At 39.3% G+C, this 23,708-nt stretch overlaps 1 protein-coding gene across 1 annotated transcript in view; it reads left to right on the forward strand.

The window, feature by feature from the left end:
* The window catches only part of GRM3 (glutamate metabotropic receptor 3), a 97,685-nt gene that overhangs the window by 14,174 nt on the left and 59,803 nt on the right, over positions 1-23,708 (forward strand). Inside the window, exon 2 of the mRNA XM_021689737.1 lies at positions 6,038-6,893. Within this exon, the coding sequence (XP_021545412.1) occupies positions 6,038-6,893 (856 nt within the window). The remainder of the gene's footprint in view (positions 1-6,037; positions 6,894-23,708) is intronic.

A 23,708-nucleotide genomic window follows, 5' to 3' on the forward strand; every position in this document is an offset into this window, starting at 1 on the left:
ACCCAGAACATAACACACTGGGGAAACTACATGGAACTGAGCTCCTCTGGAGGGGACAAGAACCAGAAAATGGTGGCAGATGTTCAACAACATGTAACATTGGTTTGTTGGACAACTATTGCAGACAATGCCCATCCTAAATAACTCCAGCTTGCAACTACGAAAATGAGAATAATACAAGAAATCTTAATTTTAGACCATGTCATCTGCTAAAGTGCATAATAGTACCTGGCCAAGCCCAGCATCCTAAATGTTTCTCTTCAAGCCAACAGGGTCAATAATATATTTATGACTTGACAGGTTACAATGAAAACCTGGTAATGGCTAGTCCTGCATAAACTCAAACCACCCAGAAAATGGTGTGTGAACACTGAATATCAAACTATAATACATACTACATGGGGGAAAGGGTTCCGTTAAATCTGTGTGCAGCCTCCCCAGCCCTAGGAAATAACAGGCTCTGCCATAAGGTCATTATGTTTCTCACATAAATCATGAGGCTGAACATGATCATGATATTTATAGCTTGAAGCTTTCAACTCACAGTTCAAATTTCCCAGTGGATTCTCAGACAACTGCTGTTATCTCTGAAGATGGTCAATCAGAAAACAAATGCTCATGGAGCCACTGCAAAATACAGACTGAAAAATGAAAAAAAAAATATATATATATATACTTTTGATAACAAGGAGTGACTGCTCATGGCCCTCAAACCAAGGAGTTTATGCTGTCAGAAATTTAAAAAAAGACAAACATGTTATAACTTGAAATATATCATTGCCATAGTGTAGTGAGAAGAATCACATATGGCAGAGGTTCAGAGCTTGGATTGCAGAATGGATTGAGTCTGGGAAGGTGAGCGCAGTGCCAAATCCTATCACTTTTGGGCTCTTTAGCAAGATCTGGAGGCACTCTGTGCCTCAGTTTCTCAATCTGTACAACAGGCTAAAGGTAATGTCTACTGCATAGATTGTTACGAGAATTAAGGCAGATAATACATCTACAACAGCTAGAACCCTAGCTGGCACAAAAATATTAGGACTATTAAAAATACGAGGGATCTTTAAAAGGCTTCCCAAAGAGGGTAGTCTGCAAACAGTAACTCAGAGAATAGGGACTGTGGGATAGTTCATCCCTGTTCACTCTTGAGGAATTGTGGGCTGGTCTCTAAAGGGAGTAAACCCCTCAATAATCCATCTTTGATTTTAGCTCCCCTTGGATTTCTGGCGCTGAATTGCAACACTCAACTTTGCATTTGTAACGTCATTTTCCCCCTAGTTTTCTTCTTCTTTGTTCACTTTTGTCATTTTAACTTAAATCCAGAAATTTACATCTCTCCCTATGTTCCTATCACCTTATTGCCAGAGAGAAAGTCTAGTCCTTTGGGGGAAATCAAGAAATTGGGCTCTCATCTTAGCTTTTTCTGTTTATCGGTTGTGTAAATTCTGGAAAGACACTTCACCCTTTGAGCTTCAGCTTCCTCACCTATAAAACAAAACGCTTAGATCATCTTCATGGTTCCTTCCAGTTCTAAAACGTAAAGATCTTATAGCTCATTTACATTTTTTTTCCGAAGTCACTGATAAAAATTTAACCTTACTTGACCACCTCATACAGACTTTGTTTCAAACTGTTCTCTTAGAATATATTCAACTTTCTCATCCAATTCCTACCACTTCCCTTTTCCACAAGAGTCCAAGTAATGTCACTGATGCCTTGTGGAAGTCATGGTCCTCCAGGGCTACAATTCTTCCCTAAATTGTTCAACTAATGCTGAGATGTTCTCTAGTGAAATTCATTGTTAGTGAATTGGCACTGTGACTTTCTAAGCACTTGCATGCTCTCTAATAAAAAACTCTATTCTAGAAGAGTTACTGAAATACATCCTTCTTACTGATTTGTTCACTCTTAATTTATATTTCCTGAATTTGCCCTTCTTCCTTCCTTTTCAACCCTCTGACAGTCTTCCCATTATTGATTTCTCAAAGATTACTGATGGTGATTCCATAGATTCATCTGCTATTTCCTCCAGAACTCAGAACTGGGAGCAAACTCAAATAACATGATTTTATGGGTTTTTGTTTGGACTTCTCTCCCACATTGATGTGAGATAACGTTTTCATATAATTATATTACCATCTCCAGGTTAGAACACATTCTCACAAGACATGTATCATATGACCTCACTGATATGAGGAATTCTTAATCGCAGGAAACAAACTGAGGGTTGCTGGAGTGGGGTGTGGGGTGGGAGGGATGGGGTGACGGGGTGACAGACACTGGGGAGGATATGTGCTCTGGTAAGTGCTGTGAATTGTGCAAGAACGTTGAATCTCAGATCTGTACCTCTGAAACAAATAATGCAATATATGTTAAGAAAAAAAAAAAGAAGAAGAAGAAGAAGGTAGCAGGAGGGGAAGAATGAAGCGGGGGAAATCGGAGGGGTAGACGAACCATGAGAGACGATGGACTCTGAGAAACAAACAGGGTTCTAGAGGGGAGGGGGGTGGGAGGATGGGTTAGCCTGGTGGTGGGTATTGAGGAGGGCACGTTCTGCATGGAGCACTGGGTGTTAGGCACAAACAATGAATCATGGAACACTTCATCTAAAACTAATGATGTAATGTATGGGGATTAACATAAGAATAAAAATTAAAAAAAAAAAAAGAACACATTCTCACTGGAGAGACGGAAGAAGCCAGAGGGACTGGACAAGGTCTTTTCTTTCACCATCTAGAACCACCTTCCACAGCCAATGATTCTCCCTTCTCACCAAGTCTTCTGCTGAAACATAATTTAAACACAAAACAGCAAAAACAATCCCTTTGCTCCATTTTCACATTCTGTGCTTTAGTCTCGCTACTTCTCACGGGTTCATTCCCATCTTCTGTGCTGTCCGTGGGGATGCCCAAGGACCCAGCACACATCTAGCACCCATCCCTTGTCATTGGTACTGTTATCACTCAAATGTCCCCATGCAGGCTAGCAACCGGTGGGTTCTTTGGAGATCTTGTCTTTTCTGTTTTGTTGAAAAGATTTTATATGGTCAGAGTTTTTTAAGTCTTTCTATTTCTCTTAACCTATGTACCTTGTTAGAGTCTCTTTCCATGAGAAGTGTACCTCTATTTCTAAGCCATTTTTTGCTAAAGCATATATAACTTGATCCTGGTTTTCCTTCCTCCACTCCTGCTAACAATATAATTGGAGAACTTTCTCCCAAAATTTCACATTACTTCCCCATCCTACAATGGTTCTTCTTTTACTTTTAAAATGATGTCCAGTGTGGGAGTTCCCCTTATTCCTTCATGCTTTCTCAGAGAAACCATATGGCCTGTAAAGCAAGTCAGGAATGCCTCCGATGCCCAGTTTTGAGACAAACGAGATAGGAAACATCCAGCTGACAACTATCTGGATATCCCCCAACCCTAGTCTCAAGTTTTATGTTAGTAAGAAAGCTCCTACTAACAACAGCTAGACAATCCATGGCGGATGCCGCAGCATCGCTTCTGTTCTTCTCCTATTCTTCCTACCCAGATGTCTTTCTGTGCTTCACCCTTCAGATTCATAGTCACACACTATGAATAATTATAATAATTGTGATAATCGCAGTTTTATTCTAGCCCACCACCCTGCCCAAGTGCTACAGCTCATCATGGCCCTTCCCAGTGCAGGGGATTTTTCCACATCCATTATTCTATGCATAGTTCCTTCTATTGTACAACCTGCCTTGTCTGAAAAATTGTTTTCAGACATCCTGGAGAGGTAGACACGCAGCCACGGGATCCTATCAGTCAACAGACAAGAACTCTTTTCTTAAGCAGCTTCTCATTACTTGTACCCCTCTGGGAGAAGAAAGTTTTGGCAGCTTAGAATCCTTTCACTTGGCTCCTCGCTGCCAGAAAATAATATCTCTGGGCATTTTTCAGGTCCTTTCATTCCCTGCCTCCCTGAGGGGTTAAGGTCTTGAGGAATGTAACTTGGAGATGAGAATAAACTGTAGCATCAAGAAGAGACAGTTTTCCAGTGCTACCCAGAAACACCAATACCAAGCCAAGCCTATGCATGGACAGGGCTCTCTCTTATTGCCAGTCTGCCACCATGGTACACAAATCCGAGGGCAGCCAGATAATCAGTCTAGAAGTAATGACAGTACTTGCTTATTCCCACATCTATCAGGCTGAGTAAACAAGCGATACTCCCATGTTCAAATGAATCAGTGTAGGCCATTGTGTTCAGGGTCTCCTGGTCTTGATGAAAGAAGAAATAAATGGCATACTAGCTTTCAGCCACCCAGCCACTTACCTCCGTTTCCTGCAATTCCTCCATATCCTAGGATATTTAAAAAAAAAAAAGTTTTTACCAAGTGCAAGAAAGATTTGGGTCTTAAATTTGCTTTGTTTTGCATGGCAAGTGTCTAATTTTCTAGCTGTTCCATTTGTAGTTATGGGAGAGGTACCAGGATTTGAAAAGATATAGAAAACATTTTTGATAGCTCTGGGCTATATCAAGTGTTGGTTTTAATAGCAGGCCAGATCTCCAAGAACATGCTGTGTGGCTGTGTATGAACTTGGCTGTTGGTTTCCTTTGCCAGATGAAATGATGATTAATCGGGACTCAGATGTCAGTTGTTTTATGTTACTCGTGCTCTTTGCTAACAGCTGCCTATTTCAAGCTGTGCTTCCTACATGTCAAATGTAAACCTGAAACCACAAGTTCCAGAAGGAAAATTTCAAAGTACTCATAGAGTATATCAGAATATTCAGTGTTGTTTCTGATTAAAGTACAATTAGTACATTATGTGACTTAGCTGAAGTCAGTATAGAGATAGAAGGGTTCAGAATACGTGAAGTATTCCGGAAAAATTAAAACAAACTTATTATTAGGTATACATACCATGTGTGTAGATGTTTTAAGATATATATTTATGCAAATACTCAATGCATAAAATGCTCCTTGATATGCTAGTGTCACTTTCCTTTTTTATTCTGCAATAAATAAAAACAGTGAAATATTACCAATAGGTGAATTATAACAAATTTAAATTCTTTATTCAAGCTTTAAAATTTTGAAGTAGATGGTTTTTTCTTGATAAGGTCTTTAATATTTCCTTATTTGCTCTTTAATTAAAAATGCCCTAAGAATCGCATTTGTATGCTTTCTTTTCACACAGCCCAAACAGAAACAACATTTTATTTTATTTTTTTTAATTTTTTTTAAGATTTACTTATTTATTTGAGAGAGCGAGAATGAGAGAGAGTACATGAGGGGGGGAGGGTCAGAGGGAGAAGCAGACTCCCCGTCGAGCAGGGAGCCCCATGCGGAACTCGATCCCGGGACTCCAGGATCATGACCTGAGCCGAAGGCAGTTGCTTAACCAACTGAGCCACCCAGGCGCCCCAGAAACAACATTTTAAAAGGAAAAAGAAAGCAAAGAAAATTTTGGTCAAGCTTTTCAGAAGTTTAGAAAAGCATATGCCTAAAATTTGGTGTGGACCAAAAAGAATTGATTTTTTTTTTCTTAACCTAGATAATAAATGTCTAATTTGGACTGTCCATGTGGCATAAGGTTCCCAAATTAAACTCTTTCAGAGATTGCCATTTTTAGCAAAAGAGGGGGAAGTGAGAATCAGACAACACCCAGGCTCTCTCTATACACTGTAGCCAAGTTGTCTAAAAAACAGTTTGGCCAATTCCCTGTAGTTCATTGCCTGACTGAGCTCTATCAAGACTCCAGAAACTTAAAACAACCACAGGTAAGACACCTGAACAGGACTGAACATAGCCCAGGGACTAGCATAAAGTCTGGGAGAGAGAGAGGACTGCCCTCTCATTTTTCTACTAATGCCCTTTGCCAAAGCATAAACCACCTGCTCGAAACCTGCTCCATCATATCCAAAATACAGTGTCCAGAGAAGGGTCTGGTGACATCCAGAGGTGGAAAGGGAGCTGGGTAAACAGTCTGGTATTATTCATTTTTCATGTCCGTTTACCTCCAGGTTTCTAAAACAAGTTCTTCTCCCTTCCTCCTCCCCGCTAGGTGGCAAACCTGCTAAGGCTCTTCCAGATCCCTCAGATAAGCTACGCGTCCACCAGCGCCAAACTCAGCGACAAGTCGCGCTATGATTACTTTGCCAGGACGGTGCCCCCCGACTTCTACCAGGCCAAAGCCATGGCCGAGATCTTGCGTTTCTTCAACTGGACCTACGTGTCCACCGTGGCCTCGGAGGGTGACTACGGGGAGACGGGGATCGAGGCGTTCGAGCAAGAAGCCCGCCAGCGCAACATCTGCATCGCCACCGCGGAGAAGGTGGGTCGCTCCAACATCCGCAAGTCCTACGACAGCGTGATCCGCGAGCTGCTGCAGAAGCCCAACGCGCGCGTCGTCGTGCTCTTCATGCGCAGCGACGACTCGCGCGAGCTCATCGCCGCCGCCAGCCGCGTCAACGCCTCGTTCACCTGGGTGGCCAGCGACGGCTGGGGCGCGCAGGAGAGCATCGTCAAGGGCAGCGAGCACGTGGCCTACGGTGCCATCACACTGGAGCTGGCCTCGCACCCCGTCCGCCAGTTCGACCGCTACTTCCAGAGCCTCAACCCCTACAACAACCACCGGAACCCCTGGTTCCGGGACTTCTGGGAACAGAAGTTCCAGTGCAGCCTCCAGAACAAGCGGAACCACCGGCGCACGTGCGACAAGCACCTGGCCATCGACAGCAGCAACTACGAGCAAGAATCCAAGATCATGTTTGTGGTGAACGCCGTGTATGCCATGGCTCACGCCCTGCACAAAATGCAGCGCACCCTCTGTCCCAACACCACCAAGCTTTGCGATGCTATGAAGATCCTGGACGGGAAGAAGTTGTACAAGGACTATTTGCTGAAAATCAACTTCACAGGTAAGCGAGGAGCCTTTACTCATCTTCTGCGGGGTAAACAGGTAGAATCAAACAGGATTCAGATACCTCTGTCCCTGACCTAGAAATCTTCATTTCAGAGCCATAAAAAGGGTTCAGACTTAAACAAATATTCCGAGATGCAAGATGATGGCTGTGGTGTTCTAACTTATTTTTGAGTGAATAACTTGGTTGATGCACTACATGAAATTGAAAGGCTCCCTAGGCTAGGCTGATCTGTGGTAGTTGTCTACATGTGGGCTACGCTACATTTGCTCTCTTTTTTGTTAGCTGTGGGGTATGACACGTCTGATATGGGCATTTAATCTTCTTTAGCAGAATTGGAAACTCTCTAAGGAACATGAACTTCCAAGCCTTCCTTTGGGGTGATCTGAGCAAAAGAATCTCATAACTTTCACAGTGGGTGAGAGAAAAAAGTCGATGTTTTCCCAGAGCTTAATTAGGGGCAAAAGGGAAAAATACTCAGACCATGGATTTCCAGGCATTTGAGTTGATTTCTTCTGCTATACAGAAACATTTCCATGTCAGCATTAAGAGTCGTAGATTTTCTCAAAGGATGTTATGAAATGAAACTTTTTCTGGGAGCCTGAGTATAAACAAATTGAAGGCTTATGGAAGTCATTACAATATAGTAGTGAATAGGCAAAGGTGTGTTTGAAATGGCTTTTGTTTCCTCTTCCTTTGATTCTAAATATGGTAAAGTATTTCTAAAGATAGCATTGCATTTCAATGCATTACTAGCATAAAAGTCACAACATTTTTAAGTTTGCAATCTCTACGATGGTACATGTGATAAACCAGTGCATTAAGGTATTGGTTCTGAGGACTTTAGCTTTACCCAAATCATAAACAGTAAGTAATATTATATGGCACAAAAAAACTTGATGCCAGAAATATTACAATGATAAAGTGCTTTCATTTGCCTAAATCACTAATAATCATCTCCCATGCCATTAGGGCATCATTCTAATCTACACAGTCTGTTTCAATTGGTTTCTCCCCAAAGACATGAAAGTTCGTATGCTCAAATCATATTGTTATTAGAATAAGTGGCAGTTCTCACCTCTCCTGTATAGATGATCATTTGGAAGTCAAAATGACCTGAAAAATCACTGGTAGGACTTACGACCATTGGTTCCTATTCCAAAATTCTAATTCCCAAATCAGTCTTGAAAATAAGCACAAAAATTACCAGCCTGCATTTTGCACATCTTTTCCTCATTCTACCCAGAGGGAGCCGAAAGTAGTAGAAATCAGTTATGTCAGTATTTTCTCCTATTCATCTACGAGATACCTCTTCCCATTGGAATGACTGTTTATAAGTGGTAAAGATTAAACTCTTTCTGTGCCCTGTATTCCCACAGGTGCATTCCATATAGAAATAACAAATATATATTTTATATATAATATCAAATCACCATTTATCTCAAAATCCCAGATCGATTTCCACTGACATCTCCAGAAAATAAGAATGGACCATAGAAATCAGTAAAAAAGAATAGCTTTGCTCTAAATAAAATGAATTTCACAGGTATCTGTAAATAGCATCTACAATGCACTTAAAGATAAATAAGATAAGCACCATCCCTACCCCCTTCTCATTACCCTTGGGGTTATTATTTATCTTTATTCGCTACATGTATTCATTAATCTTATTAATCTAGTCCATTCCTCATTCTTCAGTATACAAATATACAAATCTATCTGCTCATCAGCAGCTACTATAAAGGGAGCTCTTAGATTTCAGTGAGCCCTTGCAAGGTGTTTTAGGTAACAAAAATATTTTTCTTCATTTCCCAGACTGAGTCTTAAATGGTGAAGAAAAGGGAAGAAATAAGGCCATTATTTGGTAAATAAAACAAAGTATCTTCTTTTTGTCTGTCTTGTTCAATTACTGGCTTTGATTCTACAATTTGGTTCAGCTTTGTAAACTTGACCGCAAAGTGCTATTTTAGCCTTCTCAACTTGTTCGACATTACCAATCCTTCTCCACCTCTGAAGAGAGTAGAAGGGTGAAAAACAGGTGGAAACTACAGAGAAGACAGGGAACTTAGACCAGCCACCAGTGCCACAATGCTTAGTAATGTGGGAATTGGAGCAGAAAGTGCCATACTATGGGAGGACACTGAGATGCTAAAGGAGCTAAATATGTACATTTTAAAAATAAGGCTAACCTGGTTACCTATTGAAAAGCAGATTTTGTTTTACATTTTTCTCTGAAATAGTATCTTTGTTTTTATAACTTGAATAATGACCCAAGGGACTAAGCACAAAAGTAAACAGCAAACCATCTTTGCTCAAGTGGGTTGAAAAAGTCCTCTTCCAGCCATCTGCTTGTACTCAGTGCATTTACTCCAAGATTTTTCTGACAAGGGATAGATAGTTGCAGCCAGCCTCCTAAGGGCTCTAGTCATTACAGGATGGAAAAGCTAAGCCTCCTGAGAATTTTAACTACATAAGTTCTTGTTCTGTTCTACAACAGCCTCCTAATTGATTCACTCTTGCCCCCCTCCATCCCAGCCTCCACAACCCATTCTCTCCACGGCAGCCAGGATGCCCTTTGAAAACTTAAATCAGAGCAACTCACTCCTCTACTCACAACCTCTTAGGGAGTTCCCCCATTTCACCCAACAGTAAAAGTCAAAAAATCCTTGCAATGCCCTATAGATGTCTTCCCCAATCCACCCCCTCACTGTCCTTCTTGCTCTCCTGTCATTACTTTCACTCCCCCTCTTTCTCCCTTCACTCCAGCCACCCTCATTACCAAATTCAGGGCTTTTTCTGCTGGCAGTTCTCTCTGTCTCTAATGCCCTATCCCCATATATTCCTGGGGCTAGTCAATTCCCTTACTTCCTTCAAGCCTTTACTTCAATGTTAGCTTTCCTGAGGCCCACCAGGCAATCCTTCTGGAAGTTGTAATTCACTGCCCCCACCCCACAACAGGCATCCTCATGTCTCTCTAAGCTGCTCTATTTCTTTTATACACAGTGATTTTTTCCCTTTTCTTTCATACCACCTCATTTATTTTCAAGTTTATTCTCCATTGTTTGATCTTCACACTTGAATATAAACACCATGAAAACAGAAATCGTTATCAATTTTTTCACTGACACAGCTCAAGCATAATGGCCACTCAATAAACATTTGTTGGTTATGAATATCACTTGACACCCAAACTCATATTTCCTTCTCTGTCTCCATTACTACATTGTGAGCTTTTTCAAGGCAGAGAATATATGTTTCATCTCTGATCTCAAATACCCAACACAGTTTCTAGTACAGAGTGGGCATTACATGAATATTTACTGAAGGAATAAGGAATGAGGAAAAGAATCAGTAGATTTATAATATTCTTTTTATGAAAATTTAATATATATACTGTGTTCACTAACAAATGAGTTTCAACAAAGAAAAGTATATGACTTCTAGAATGACTTGCTTTTACCTAAGCACTGTCCTTTAGTTATGTTCTATCATTATATTTGAGATACATTTAAAACCTAACAGCATTAGCTCTGGATCTCTTATCCATCCCTGTTTTATAGATGAAGCCCCAAAACTCACAGCGATTTGTCCAAGGTCATCATCTGGTTAGTGGCAGGAGCAGAGACTGAAATCCAGTCACCAGGTCTGGGGCTGCTTTTGGGTGTCACCAAGGACCTTGGGACGTTGAGGTCTTTGATCCCAAATACCTAACATCATCCTGACATACATTAGATTTCAATGGGATGTTGATTGAAGGAATGAAAGACAATCAGTCAGTAAGTTTGAAATATGTTTCTTTCTGGGCTCCTTCTTATGATTCTTTTAATGCTCCTGGGCCACTTTCCCAATTAGTTGGAGCTGAGGTGTTTCATAAAACACCCACACTTTGGAAGCTGAGCCTTAGAATCTAAACCTTAGGATATTAAAAAAATTTTTTTTCAAAGCTTTTTTTGTTGTTAGTAAAATGATTTCCATCTGAAAGAGCCATGTCATCCAGAATTCTGAAAGAAATATTTAAATGCGAATTATGTTTGTTGTCATTTGACTTTTCAAAATGACTCTGAGTGAAATTCCATGTGCTTATCATGTAAAAGGAAAGCTTGAACTACCAAGTGAGTTAGAAAGAGAAGAAATAGAGAGGGCCATTAAACATCCACAGAAATGCAATATCACTGTCTGCTGTGTGTTCACAGTAGAGTGCAGTCTCTCTCACTTTTTATTCTGAGACCAATTCCAGAAGGTGGAGGAGAATAAAATCATAGAGTGACAAAAGGCCTTCCTCAAAGATGAACTTGCCCCTACTCCTCACTTGACAGGGGTGGAAATTCAGGATGTCAGCATTATTATCTTCACTTACTGAAGCACATAAAAGTGAACTCAACTGTCAGAGTGATGTGGTAACCGGAGTACACCCAATTCAAAAGAGAAAAGGAAGAGCTCCCACTTACTGAACATACTGCCAGGGGTGCTCCAAGACACATCCACAATTGGGGAGGCATTCTCTTGGAAATAACACTCACAGCATTGCTCTGTGTGATTTGCAGGGGCGGGTGGGCTAGAATGTTTGAGAAGGGAGAAATTGAGAATTTGACACAATAGGAAATGTATCCAAGATCACATAATGAAATAGGTGACGCCAAGGTCCTGATGTAGTCATTCATTCCACAGATGTGATTAGACTTCATGCTGGGGCCTGGGGACACAACAGTGAACAGGAGCAATGCAGTCCCTGCTTTCTGGAGCCGCTCAAGTACAGAAGCAGGATGATGGGGGCCTGCAGTATTAGGGTCTTGCCCTAGTCTTTGCGTTCTGTTTGGATTTTGGTTTTTGTTTTGAGTTGGAAAATTATTATGTATCTTAAGTGAGGCCCAGAAGAAATCTCCAACTCACTGAACAAATCTTACTCCCGGGGTTTGACTTGCAAGTGAAGAGGACAACTGTTATGCTGGACCTGTGGTCCTAATACGACTGGATAATAGGACACACAACGATGACAGTTCTTGTTGTTGTTGCGCATTTGGTTGGTTGCTTGTTTTTTCCTTTTTTCTTTTTCTGGCAGGTGGGGGGTGGGGAGGTGAGGCACACTCATCTCTTGGTCTCAGCAAGGAGACAGACTGCTGAGATCAGAGACTCGCAGCCTTGTTCTTATGTCTACGATTCTCCATACCTGGAAGAGAAGCAGAGGTAGAAAATGAGGAGTCCAGCCTCACTGTCCCACTCACCTCTGCATCTGACTCATCCACTAGGTCCAAGGATTACTCCGGGTTGAGACTGCAATCACAGAGCACAGGCCAGGAAGGGCAGATTTTCTGGAACACTGCACTCCAAGGAATATGTTTGAGCTGGCCCCAACCCAGCAAGGCTCTCCTCTTGAAAAGTACAGGGCCATCCAAGGCACAGCGAGGAAGCCAAAATGGTAATGGCCACATCTTTAGATGAATGGGCTTTGAAGTCCCTGAAAGAGCAAACTGCTCTTGATCTTGCTTCCTCCCCTGGAACATTTGTAGTTCCCACAAAAGCACAGAAACTTGTTCCAGCTCTGCTGATCAAAAGCATTTCCAAAATGTAAAGATAAATATCCTGTATTTCTTTCTTCCCTTTTCTCTCTGGTCAGCTTCCTGGGGTCACAGGAATAAGATTTAAACCCCCAAAGGACACCACTAATGTGGTTACTTATTTGTTTATGCACCATGCATTGTGCTTTGGTGTCTTAGAAGCTTGAGAAGTGATTCCCATTTTAAGGTCACACAGTGGAGAACAGGAGTCTCTAGAAAACCTCATTTTCCACTTTGGCCTGAGCTTGCTGCTGCTGCTGCTGCTTATTATTCTCATCATATAGTTGTTATTATTTCATAATCCTTATGATTCATTTAAAGAGCCATCCTGTCTATGAAGCAGAAAACAGTAATCATCTCTCATGAAGTAGGAAAGAAACGGATTCTACCACTTTGCTAATCAGAAAAAAAGTACAATAAATATGCTATCCTCTAGATGTTTCCAGGCTTTTTGGACACTGTGGTATATTTATAGGAATATCACGTACAAAGGTGTCTGGAGATTGAGGAAAATATTCTGAGCATTTTCTAACACTATAGCTAACGTGTCATTTAAAAAGAAGTTTAGCCTATGTTCCTGACCTTTGGGACACCTGGTGTTATCCCACAATAACCTGGTTTTTCAAGGTTTCTAATTTTAGTTGAATTGGAAACACGTGTTTTTCTACTTCATCTACCTTTGTGGTACTACTCATCTTCGACAGCATACTGGAGAGCCAAAATAGATAAAGGAAGTGCTTCCAATGGATTCAGAAAAAAATTTCTGTCCATGGGGGCAGTCAAATACTGAAATAGAGGACTTTTCTCTGCAGATTTTAAAAGACTAAATTGTCATCTAATGAAGCAGGAGATTATGGGCGATCCCTCCCAGAGTTGTGTTTGGTAAACCTTCCTAGGAACCTAGCGGAATTGTCCTAATACCTGAGCAGTGAGCACAGTTTCTCAAGATTAAGGATGTGAGGTCACATCCTGAGGAGCAGGCACTGAGGAGGAAAGCTAAACACTCAGTGCCTGGTCAATATTCTCACCTCCCTCTTACTTTAAACGTTCAACAGGTGTCCACAGTATTGTTAGTCACTCTATGTGAGATCTCCAGGAAAGATTACATAGTCATCCTTCACATTTTTTCTCCCGACCCCTAGCATTATACCTGGGGTAGTATAAGCCCTCATTTGTATCTAGTTCATTCCAAAACTATGACGGTTAAAGGATACATCCCACTGTCTGGGATAATTTAGAATTTGATAAGGTGGCTGAGTCCCCAGAAGTTACAGTACTAAGTAACATTTCAGAATATTCAGAAACTTAATTCCATAAAAAAAATTATAAACAATTTCCCTAGCACAGAGTTGACCATATATTACATTTCCAAAATAATATCTCCAATACAAAATTATGTTCATACACACACTAAGCTGCTGAACCAAATATGATTAGATGTTCTATGACTGACCATTAATATATTATTCTTTAATTTTTAAAAAATTTTCTTCCAGCTTTATTGAGATAAAATCAACATATAACATTTTGTAAGTGTAAGGTGTACAGCATGTTGATTTGATATTTATTCATTGAAGAATGATAACCACCACAGCATTAGCTAACACCTCCATCCCATCACATAATTACCATTACTTTTTTGTGGTGAGAACATTTAAAAACTACTCTCTTAGCAACTTTCAAGTATATAATACAATATTTATTAACTATAATTACCATGCTGTACATTGGGTCCCCAGAACTTATTAATCTGACAACTAACTACAAGTTTGTATTCTTTGATCAACATCTCCCCCAATCCCCTAGCCCCTGGTAAACAACCATTCTAACCTGTTTCTATGAGTTCAGCTTTTTTAGAGTTCACATATAAGTGATATCATACAGTATTTGTCTTTCTCTGTCTGACTTCATTTAGCATAATGTCTCCAAGGTCACTCATATTGTCACAAATGGCAGGTTTTCCTTCTTTCTCATGGCTGAATAATATATACTACATCTTATTTATCCCTTCATCTGTTGATAATTTGGTTGTTTACATATCTTGGCTATTGTAAATAATGCTGTAATGAACGTAGGTGTGTAGATATCTTCTCAATATCCTGTTTTCATTTCTCTTGGAAATATACCCAGAAGTGGGATGGCTGGATAATATGGTAGTATTTTTTTTTTGATTTTGTGAGAAACCTCCAGACTGTTTGTCATAGTAGCTGTATCAGTTTACATTCCTAGCAAAAGCATAGAAGAGTTACCTTTTCTCCATATCCTTGCTGACATTTGTTACCTCTTGTCTGTTTGAAGACAGTCATTCTAGCAGGTGTATGGTTGTATCTCCTTGTGGTTTTGATTTGCTTCTCCCTCATGATTAGTGATGCTGAGCATCTTTTCATGTACCGGTTGGCTATCTTAATATCTTCTTTGGAAAAATATTTATTCAGTTACTTTGCCCATTTTTAATTGGATTATCTGTTTGTTGCCATTGAGTTGTGTGAGCTCGTAATATATTTTAGATATTAGCCCTTTATCACATAGATAGTTGGCAAATATTTTCTCCCATTCCATGGGTTGCCTTTTCATTTTGTTGATGGTTTTCTTTGCTGCACAAAAACTTTTTCACTTGATGTAGTTTCACTTGATTATTTTTGCTTTTGGTTGCTTTTGCTTTTGGTGTCAAATTCAAAAAAATCATTACCATGACTGAGACCAAGGACCTTACTCCCTATGTTTTGTTCTAGGAGTTTTATGGTATCAGGTCTTATATTCAAGTCTTTCATTTATTTCAATTTTATTTTTATGTATGGTGTAAAATAAGGATCCAGATTCATTCTTCTGCATGAGGCTGTCCAGTTTTCCCAACTCCGTTCATTGCAGAGATTATCCTTTCCCCATTGTATATTCTTGTTTCCTTTGCCATAAATTAATTAACCATATATGCATGGGTTATTTCTGGGCTCTCTATTCTGTTCCACTGATCATGTGTCTGATTTTGTGCCAGTGCCATACTGTTCTAATTACTGTAGCTTTATAATATAATTTGAAATTAGAGTGTGATACCTCCAGCTTGGTTCCTCTTTCTCAACATTCCTTTGGCTACTTGGAGTCTTGTGTGATTCTGTAGAAATTTAATTCTTTTTTCTATTTCTGTGAAAAATGCCATTGGACTTTTAAAAGGGATTGCACTATATCTATAAATCACTTCAGGTAGTATGGACATTTTAACAATATTAATTATTTTAGTCCATGAGCACAGAATATCTTTCCATTTACTTGTGTCTTCTTTGGTTTCCTTCATGAACATCTTATAACTTTTAGTGTACGGATTCTTTACCTCCTTGGTTAAATTTATTTCTATGCATCTATTCTTTTTGATGTTGTTGTAAATGAGACTGTTTTCTTAACTCCTCTTTCTAATAGATCATTGTTAGTGCATAGAACACAGCTGATTTTGTATATTGATTTTGTATCCTGTAACTTTACTGAATTTTTTTATTAGTTTTAAGTTCTTGGGGGGAGCTTTTAGAATTTTCTACATATATAATATGTCACCTGCATATCGAGACAGTTTTACATCTTCCTTTCCAATTTAGATCCCTTTTATTTCCTTTTCTTTCCTAATTACTCTGACTAGGACTTCTAGTACTATGTTGAATAGAAGTAGAAAGAGTAGCCATCATTCTCTTGTTCCTAATTTCAAAGGAAAAACTTTTAGCTTTTCACCATTGAGTATAATGTTAGCTATGGACTTGTTACATATGGCCTTTATTATGTTGAGGCATTTGCCTCTATACCCAGTTGATTGAGAGTTTTTATTATGAAATGATGTTGAATTTTGTCAAATGCTTTTTTTTCTGCATCTATTAAGATGATCCTATGATTTTTACCCTTTATTGCGTTAATGTGGTATATCACATTGATTGATTTGCAGATGTTGAAGCATCCTTGCATGCCTGGAATAAATCCCTCTTGATTGTGATGTATGATCCTTTTAATGTACTATTGAGTTTGGTTTGCTAATATCTTGTTGAAGATTTTTGCATCTGTGCTCATCAGGGATATTGGTCTGCAATTTTCTTTTCTTGTGTGTTCTTGCCTGATTTTGATATCAAGGTAATTCTGGCTTCATAAAATGAGTTTGGAAGTGTTCCCTCTTCTATTTTGGAAGAATTTAAGAATAATGGTATTAACTCTTTTTTAATGTTTGGTAAAATTCACCAGTGAAGCTGTCTGGTCATGGACTTTTATTTGTTGGGAGGTTTCTGATTACTGACTCAATCTCCTTACTAATAATGGGTCTATTCAGATTTTCTATTTCTTCATGATTCTGTCTGGGTAAGTTGTATGTTTCTAGGAATTTATTTAATTCTTCTAGGTTGTTCAGTTTGTTGGCATGTGACTGTTCACAGTACTCTCTTATGGTCCTCTGTGTTTATGTGGTATCAGTTTTTTCCTCTTTTATTTCTGATTTTATTTATTTATTGTATGCAGTTAGTCCCCTTCCAGGGAGTAAGTGGGTGATGGATGTTTTCAGTCTGCTCGCTCTGCCCCAAACCCTGGAGTAATAGCTACAGTGAGTGCTGTCCATTAATAACTGCTGTTGGTTTTCAGAGGTAGGTGTTTGGGGGGCCCTTCCCTCAGGTGGGAGTCTTAAAAGTTGGGATGCTACATGTTGGGTCCAAACCCTATACTCCTCTGGGAGAAGCTGGGAGTTGGGCGTTCCCTCCTGACTGTGGAGTGCTGTGCTAGGGGTGGGGTTTATGGCAAGAGTATGTCTCAGCCTTTCCAATCCATTTCAATGTGGGTATTTTTTTATTTGCCCCATGTATAGATGTTGCTCAGCTGATTTCTGGATTTCTTTAGAGGGAAATGCTCCATGTGTAGCTGTAAATTTAGTGCATCCATGGGAGGAGGGGAGTTCAGGAGCTTCCTGTGTCACTTTCTTTAAAAACTGCCCTCTGGTTTCATTCTTACAACAGAGAATCCTGATGAATATAGTGTAATTCCTTTATGAATGTTTGTCTCCTACTGGCCATTAATATTAACTGACTACTTGTCCATTCATTCATTCCTCCTAGCAGATATGCAGCGAATTAACGAAGGTTTTTAAAATATCGTGGAAAAAATTAAGGCAATTGAATGTGACTTTAAGTAGTCAACCAATTCAGAAAAGATCATTATTTCTGTTTTAGTTGTAGAATGAATTTATCATGTATAGAACCCAAGTCAAGAAGATTAGTTTGAGAGCCATTAGTCTAGGTTACATAGATTCATTTTTGAGACAAGACTGTACATTCTATCCATACAGTAACGCAGTTGGCTACTTACAAGTTTCATACTTGACCATTGCAAACTTCTTACATAATTCGTTCTTCATGGTAAAGCACAAACAAAACTGGGAATTCCTAGTGCTGCTGGTTTTTTTAAATATGGAGAGGATTTGTGCACTTTTCAAAGAATCTTTAGTATTCAGTGTGAGTTAATGTCAGATCCTACAAAGGATGAGAAAAAAAATGAGTAAATAAGTTCTTTCTGCCCTCAAGTAGCTGCAGAGTAGTACAAGCAATGCAAGAAGATAGCTTACTCCAGCAGTTCATCTTGGGCATCTTGAAAGGGTCTAGTAGTATATACATACAGAAGAGGGATCAGCAGTGAGCAGAGAGTCAGGAAAGACTTCCAAAACGATGTAACAGAGGATATAAGTAAGATTTGTCAAGAAGGAGGAAGGGAGAAAAAGATTTTCCAAGTGAAGAGATCATGCCACACAGGCATGTTCATAAATTTTCAAATGTTGTATTTCTGTTTAACCTGTATTAATGTTCAGAGCTCTTTGGAAACTAAAATTGAATTGAACCAGTAAAGTGTTGATCTAATTTTTTAGATTAAATCTAAAAATGTACATTTCCAGTCCTCTTGTATAAAAATGTATAAATTTTTCCATAATCATATTGTTTATGGTCACTAGCCTATCATCTTTACCCTGAACTTCAGCTAAAACCAATGAAGAAAGTTCTAAGGTGAGGAAGGGGAAAAAAGAAAAAGAAAGTAGCATTTATTGATTACTACATGACTGACAATAACCATTTTATATACTTCATTCATTAATTCTTACAAAAGTCCTGTCAGGTAAGTAGATATTATTACCTCTATTTTATAGATTTAATTGAGGCTCAAAGGACTTTAATGACTTTCTCAAGTCTGCAAAGCTAAGTAGCCTCCAAAGACAACTGAAAGCTCTCTGTTTCCTAATCATGCATTGTTTTCCACTGTTGCTTCCTAAGGAGAAAAAATAAGTTTGTAACTAGAACAAGAGTATAGTCCCATCATCATTTGGCTCAACTTACTATGTGCAGTTACAGTAGTAATAAACAGTTGCCCCAAAATGTTCATTATTCAAAAAGGAATTTGTTAACTCTTTCATTAACTGCCATAATGGTATCTTCAATAAAGAATGACTCATAGCAAAGGCCTCCAATTATATCATTCACTCCTTCCTTTGAGAACATCAAATTGTAGTAGATCAATATTTGCAGTATCATACTGTTATTTCCAAGAACCAAATTGAAAAAAAAAGAAAAGTTATCAGGCTACAGGTCACTGTGTCTTAAATGTTAAGACTACATTTTTTCCATCATCTTATTCTCTCATTCTAATTACACACCTCCACACTTAATTAAAAATAAAATAATAAAAGAAAGGGGAAAAATAGTGGGTCTGAAACTCTTCCAGAATTTCCATCCAAGACCCTAATAATTTTGATGGTTTGTTTGGTGTGTTGGTAAGTTTTTCTCATTGTGTTCATGTTGTTGGGTCGTGCTCGTAATTTGTTTTATACTGCCCATCACAAATCAAGTTTTCTTTGAAAAAAAATTAAAAATACCGTTGATACTTTCATAAATTAGCACTTCTTAAGAATTTTTTACCACAAAGTTTTGTTTGTAGGCTATCCGGTCACCAATAATCACATGGTAGCACTGTACCAGCTTCTTGGGGTACTTAAAAAATTTTTCTCTGTCCTTAAAAGGCTCCTGGTCTAATAAAACCCTAAACCTTGATTATCTCAATTTTTTTTAAGATTTTATTTATTTATTTGACAGAGAGAGAGACACAGTGAGAGAGAGGGAACACAAGCAGGGAGAGTGGGAGAGGGAGAAGCAGGCTCCCCACTGAGCGGGGAGCCGGATGCGGGGCTCGATCTCAGGACCCGGTGATCATGACCTGAGCCAAAGGCAGATGATTAACAACTGAGCCACCCAGGCGCCCCTGATTATCTCAATTTTAATAAAAGTAGAAAACAAAGAAAATTTAACATTTCTTAATAATCAAAAGCAAATCTTTGGATATTGCAGTTATTTATATCCCCTTCATTTTTATTTATCAAGAACTCTGTGTCAGCTCCAGAAATATTTTAAACAGAAAAAATATAAATAAAATGTTTCTAAAAGAAAAGCCAGAGTGCCAATTTCCAGAGATGGGTTGTTTCACTGCTTTTGCCTACCTAAATCCTCCCTACGAATTTATCCTGCGGATGACTCCCCCTCCACCTAATTCCTCCCTTTTCAGTATGGAAATTTATTAAGTTCTTTTTCTGTTTTTTGCCTGGCAAGGGTCTTTTGCTGCTGAATTAATGCACTAGCTAAACAATGCAAAAAAAGATATACTTTGTTTTATTTTTCTTCAGAACATTATATCACAGTTTCCTTTAAAATATTATGGCAGACACCTTGAGAAGTGAAGTAAGATCAATTAATTGGCAACAGAAGTAAGAAAGCAAGAGCTTTCCATTCCACTTTGCTGACATCTACAGTTTCAATTTAGCCATCTAGGGATGCCTGGACGGCTCAGTCATTAAGCATCTGCCTTCGGCTCAGGTCATGATCCCAGGGTTCTGGGATCGAGCCCCACATCAGGCTCCCTGCTCTCCGGGAAGCCTGCTTCTCCCTCTCCCACTCCCCCTGCTTGTGTTCCCTCTCTCGCTGTGTCTCTCTCTGTCAAATAAACAAATAAATCTTTTAAAAATAAATTTAAAAAAAATTAAAAAATAAATTTAGCCATCTAAACTACTAGACCAGGGATTGAAGTAATTAATATAATCCCTGAGTGTGCAGGCTCATCCCTTTTTACCATATCTCAAGCCACAATGTGGCAGGGAGTTTATTTTCTTGTCCCTCAGGTTTGATGAGCTATCCCAAGAGCTCACACAGTCAAGAAGCTAAAATGAAGATGCTGCCCCAAAATCAGAATTCTAGAATCTTAATAACAATTGTGAAGATGTAGATCAACTAGCCTTTATCATTTTAAAAACACTTTTAAATGCACTATGACTAGACCCTTGCCACAACCCTCTGTACTCGATTGAGTAGATGTTACTGTTTATTACTTTATTGATGAGAAAATGGATGATAGGACAGGTGTTCACTTGCCCAAGGTCAAAGGAAAAGAACCCCTCCTGAATTAGAATTCATGTCCTTTGATCATTATCCAGTGATATGACACTTCAACTTCCAGGGTAATAGGCAGGTAATGATACCTGTCTCATAAAGCAGAAAACTGTTACTGGAGGCAAAACCGGTCTGATTATATTTGTTGTTGGAGCCTTGACAGAATATTGACACCAAGCAGAGCAAGAGACACTGAGTCAGCAAAATTCATCTTCATTCTAGATTTGCCATTGCATGGCTCTGTTGCTTGGGGGCAAATCACATAGCCCCTCCAAGACTCGTCTGTTAGTACTTTAGAAACATGACAGGTCTGTTGCCTGCCAAATAGAACTAGCAGACACGGTATTTTTGCCCTTATCCTTCATATGACTAAAGTGTTCTTACTTCTGGGAAGATTAAAATTTCTGGGTATAGTTAAAGAGGATGGTAATCCACATTCCACTCATGCTGGGAAGACTTCCTAAAAGAAATAGGATTAGAAGTGGACTTTGAAGAACCAGGTAAATTTCCTGTAGTCATTCAGTGTTTATTGCTGACCTTATCTACATCAGTCCCAGCCCCAGACCCTAGGAGTTAAGCAGTGAAACTTAACAAAGTCCCTTACCCTCTCAGAGCTTCTGTTCCATAAATAAGCTAGTAAATCCATAGCATGTCACAGGGAAATATAAAGCAAGGCAAGTAAACTAGGGAGTCCCGTGTAGGTTGGAGGAAGAGGGGGCAGGTAGGGTGTTACCATCTTATATAAGGTGGTTAGGAAAACTTCACTGACAATTTGATGTATGCCCAGAGACCTAAAAGAAGTAAGAGTACAGGCCATGGGGAAATATGAGAAAGAACATCCCCAGGAAGGAAATAAGGAGGCCTGAGGCGAGAGCCTACTTGATGTGTTTGAGGGGAAGCAAAAAGGGTGGCCAGAAGGACTTAGCATCTATGAGGTGGAGGAAGTGAGGTCAGGGAGGTGGTAGAGTCCAGAGCCTGGAGGACCTAGTAAGGGCTTCAGCTTTTACCTGGATTAGGTTAGAAGCCATGGGAAGCCCCACAAAAGAAATGACAGGAGTAATCGCAAAGATTTAGAATAGGGCACCTTTTAAAATTGTGGTTGCATACTGAAAAAGCTAATCAAGAAAGCCTGTCAATGTTGACATCCTAGTACATATCTTCCATAAATACTGAGGAACCTAAGACATTTTAATTTCTGAAGAGTAAGCCTTTTGTTAAAATTTCCAAGGCGTTCAACCAGAACCCAAATCAGTTCTGTCTATCGTACATTAGCAGCTAGGCACCGATGAGTTTACTTTTCATATCCAGTTGTAATTTTTATATTCCGCCTCAAGACCGGACAAAAGGACTTACCAAAATCACCGTGTGATTCTGTAGAAATTTGTACACTCCCCATCCAGGCTTCCTACCATACCATTGTTGATCCTACATACACAAAGGAAAAGAAAAAAAAATCACTGAGTGATGTTTGCTTTGCCCCGAATGTCGGGGTGATAATAGGATATTCTTCTCTCTGTACACCTGTCTTCCCCACAGCACAGAACCCCTAATCTAATTGTGCAACGTCAAGCAATCCACAAGTTGTTTGGGCCTCTTGCATTTCCTGTGCATATTAGTGATGCAAAGTGGCCTACTTCTATCCCCATAATATTTATTATTAATGATAAGGCCATCATGTATGGGCTTCATTGATCAAAGTATTAGGTCATGTCTGCAACAATCATTGAAGCATCTTTCTTATGTTAGAGACTGGAAAGAAGACAAAGAAAAAGATGTGCTCACTACCCTCACTGCTAATCTTCTGAGAGAGACAAGCAAAAATCTTGAAAGAATAACATGAGGCAGAATGCCCAAAGAGCTGTAATAGAATTATTAGGGCAATAAAATCACTTGTTTGGCACTTCACATTTAAAAATATACACGTACAGGGTGCCTGGGTGGCTCAGTTGGTTAAGCGACTGCCTTCGGCTCAGGTCATGATCCTGGAGTCCCGGGATCGAGTCCCGCATCGGGCTCCCTGCTCAGCGGGGAGTCTGCTTCTCCCTCTGACCCTCCCCCCTCTCATGCTCTCTGTCTCTCATTCTCTCTCTCTCAAATAAATAAATAAAATCTTTAAAAATAAATAAATAAATAAAAATAAATAAATAAATAAAAATAAAATTAAAATATACACGTACATACAGCATCTCATTTGATTTTTAGATCATTTGCAAACAAACTGTGCTTATTAGTCATTGTTGAAAGTAATGCAGTTTCCACCTAGGGAGTGAGAGGAGGGAAGGAGTAGCTCAAGAAAGGCCTCTTGAGAGGACCTTAAAAAATAAATCACTTTAAAATCAGGTGAATATTTGTGTAAGTTTAATATGCAAGGCATGTTAAAGATACCAAAACTAGAGCCAGTGCTTTCTCATCAGATGGTGGGAGCTCCTGTTCTTTGGTTTGTGATGACCTTGGATTTTCTGTTTTAGGGAAAATTGCATAGATTCTGGCCTGTAGTGGCTTACTCAGTCTCATCGCTTGTCAAAAGGTCAAGAGGCTAGACACTTCTGCTCAATAGTGCTTAAGAAAGAAAGCATTGAGACCCATCATCATTAACTGTTTGATAACCCAGCAAGCACAAATTTTGTTCTCGAGAATAACATGGGTATAAAGTGAAATGAGAAAAAAAATGACATTCTGCTAGAAATTCATGAATAGTTACTGGTTTTATTATGAAGAAAAACAATGTTGATGTATTCTGTTTCCTCAGCAGTTTCATATTCTGGTTCTACTTCACCAAGAATGACAAGGTGATCTTACCTGGTTCCTGCAAATCCAAAACCAAT

Source organism: Neomonachus schauinslandi, chromosome 12 (genome assembly GCF_002201575.2).
Source record: "Neomonachus schauinslandi chromosome 12, ASM220157v2, whole genome shotgun sequence".
Classification (NCBI taxonomy): domain Eukaryota; kingdom Metazoa; phylum Chordata; class Mammalia; order Carnivora; family Phocidae; genus Neomonachus; species Neomonachus schauinslandi.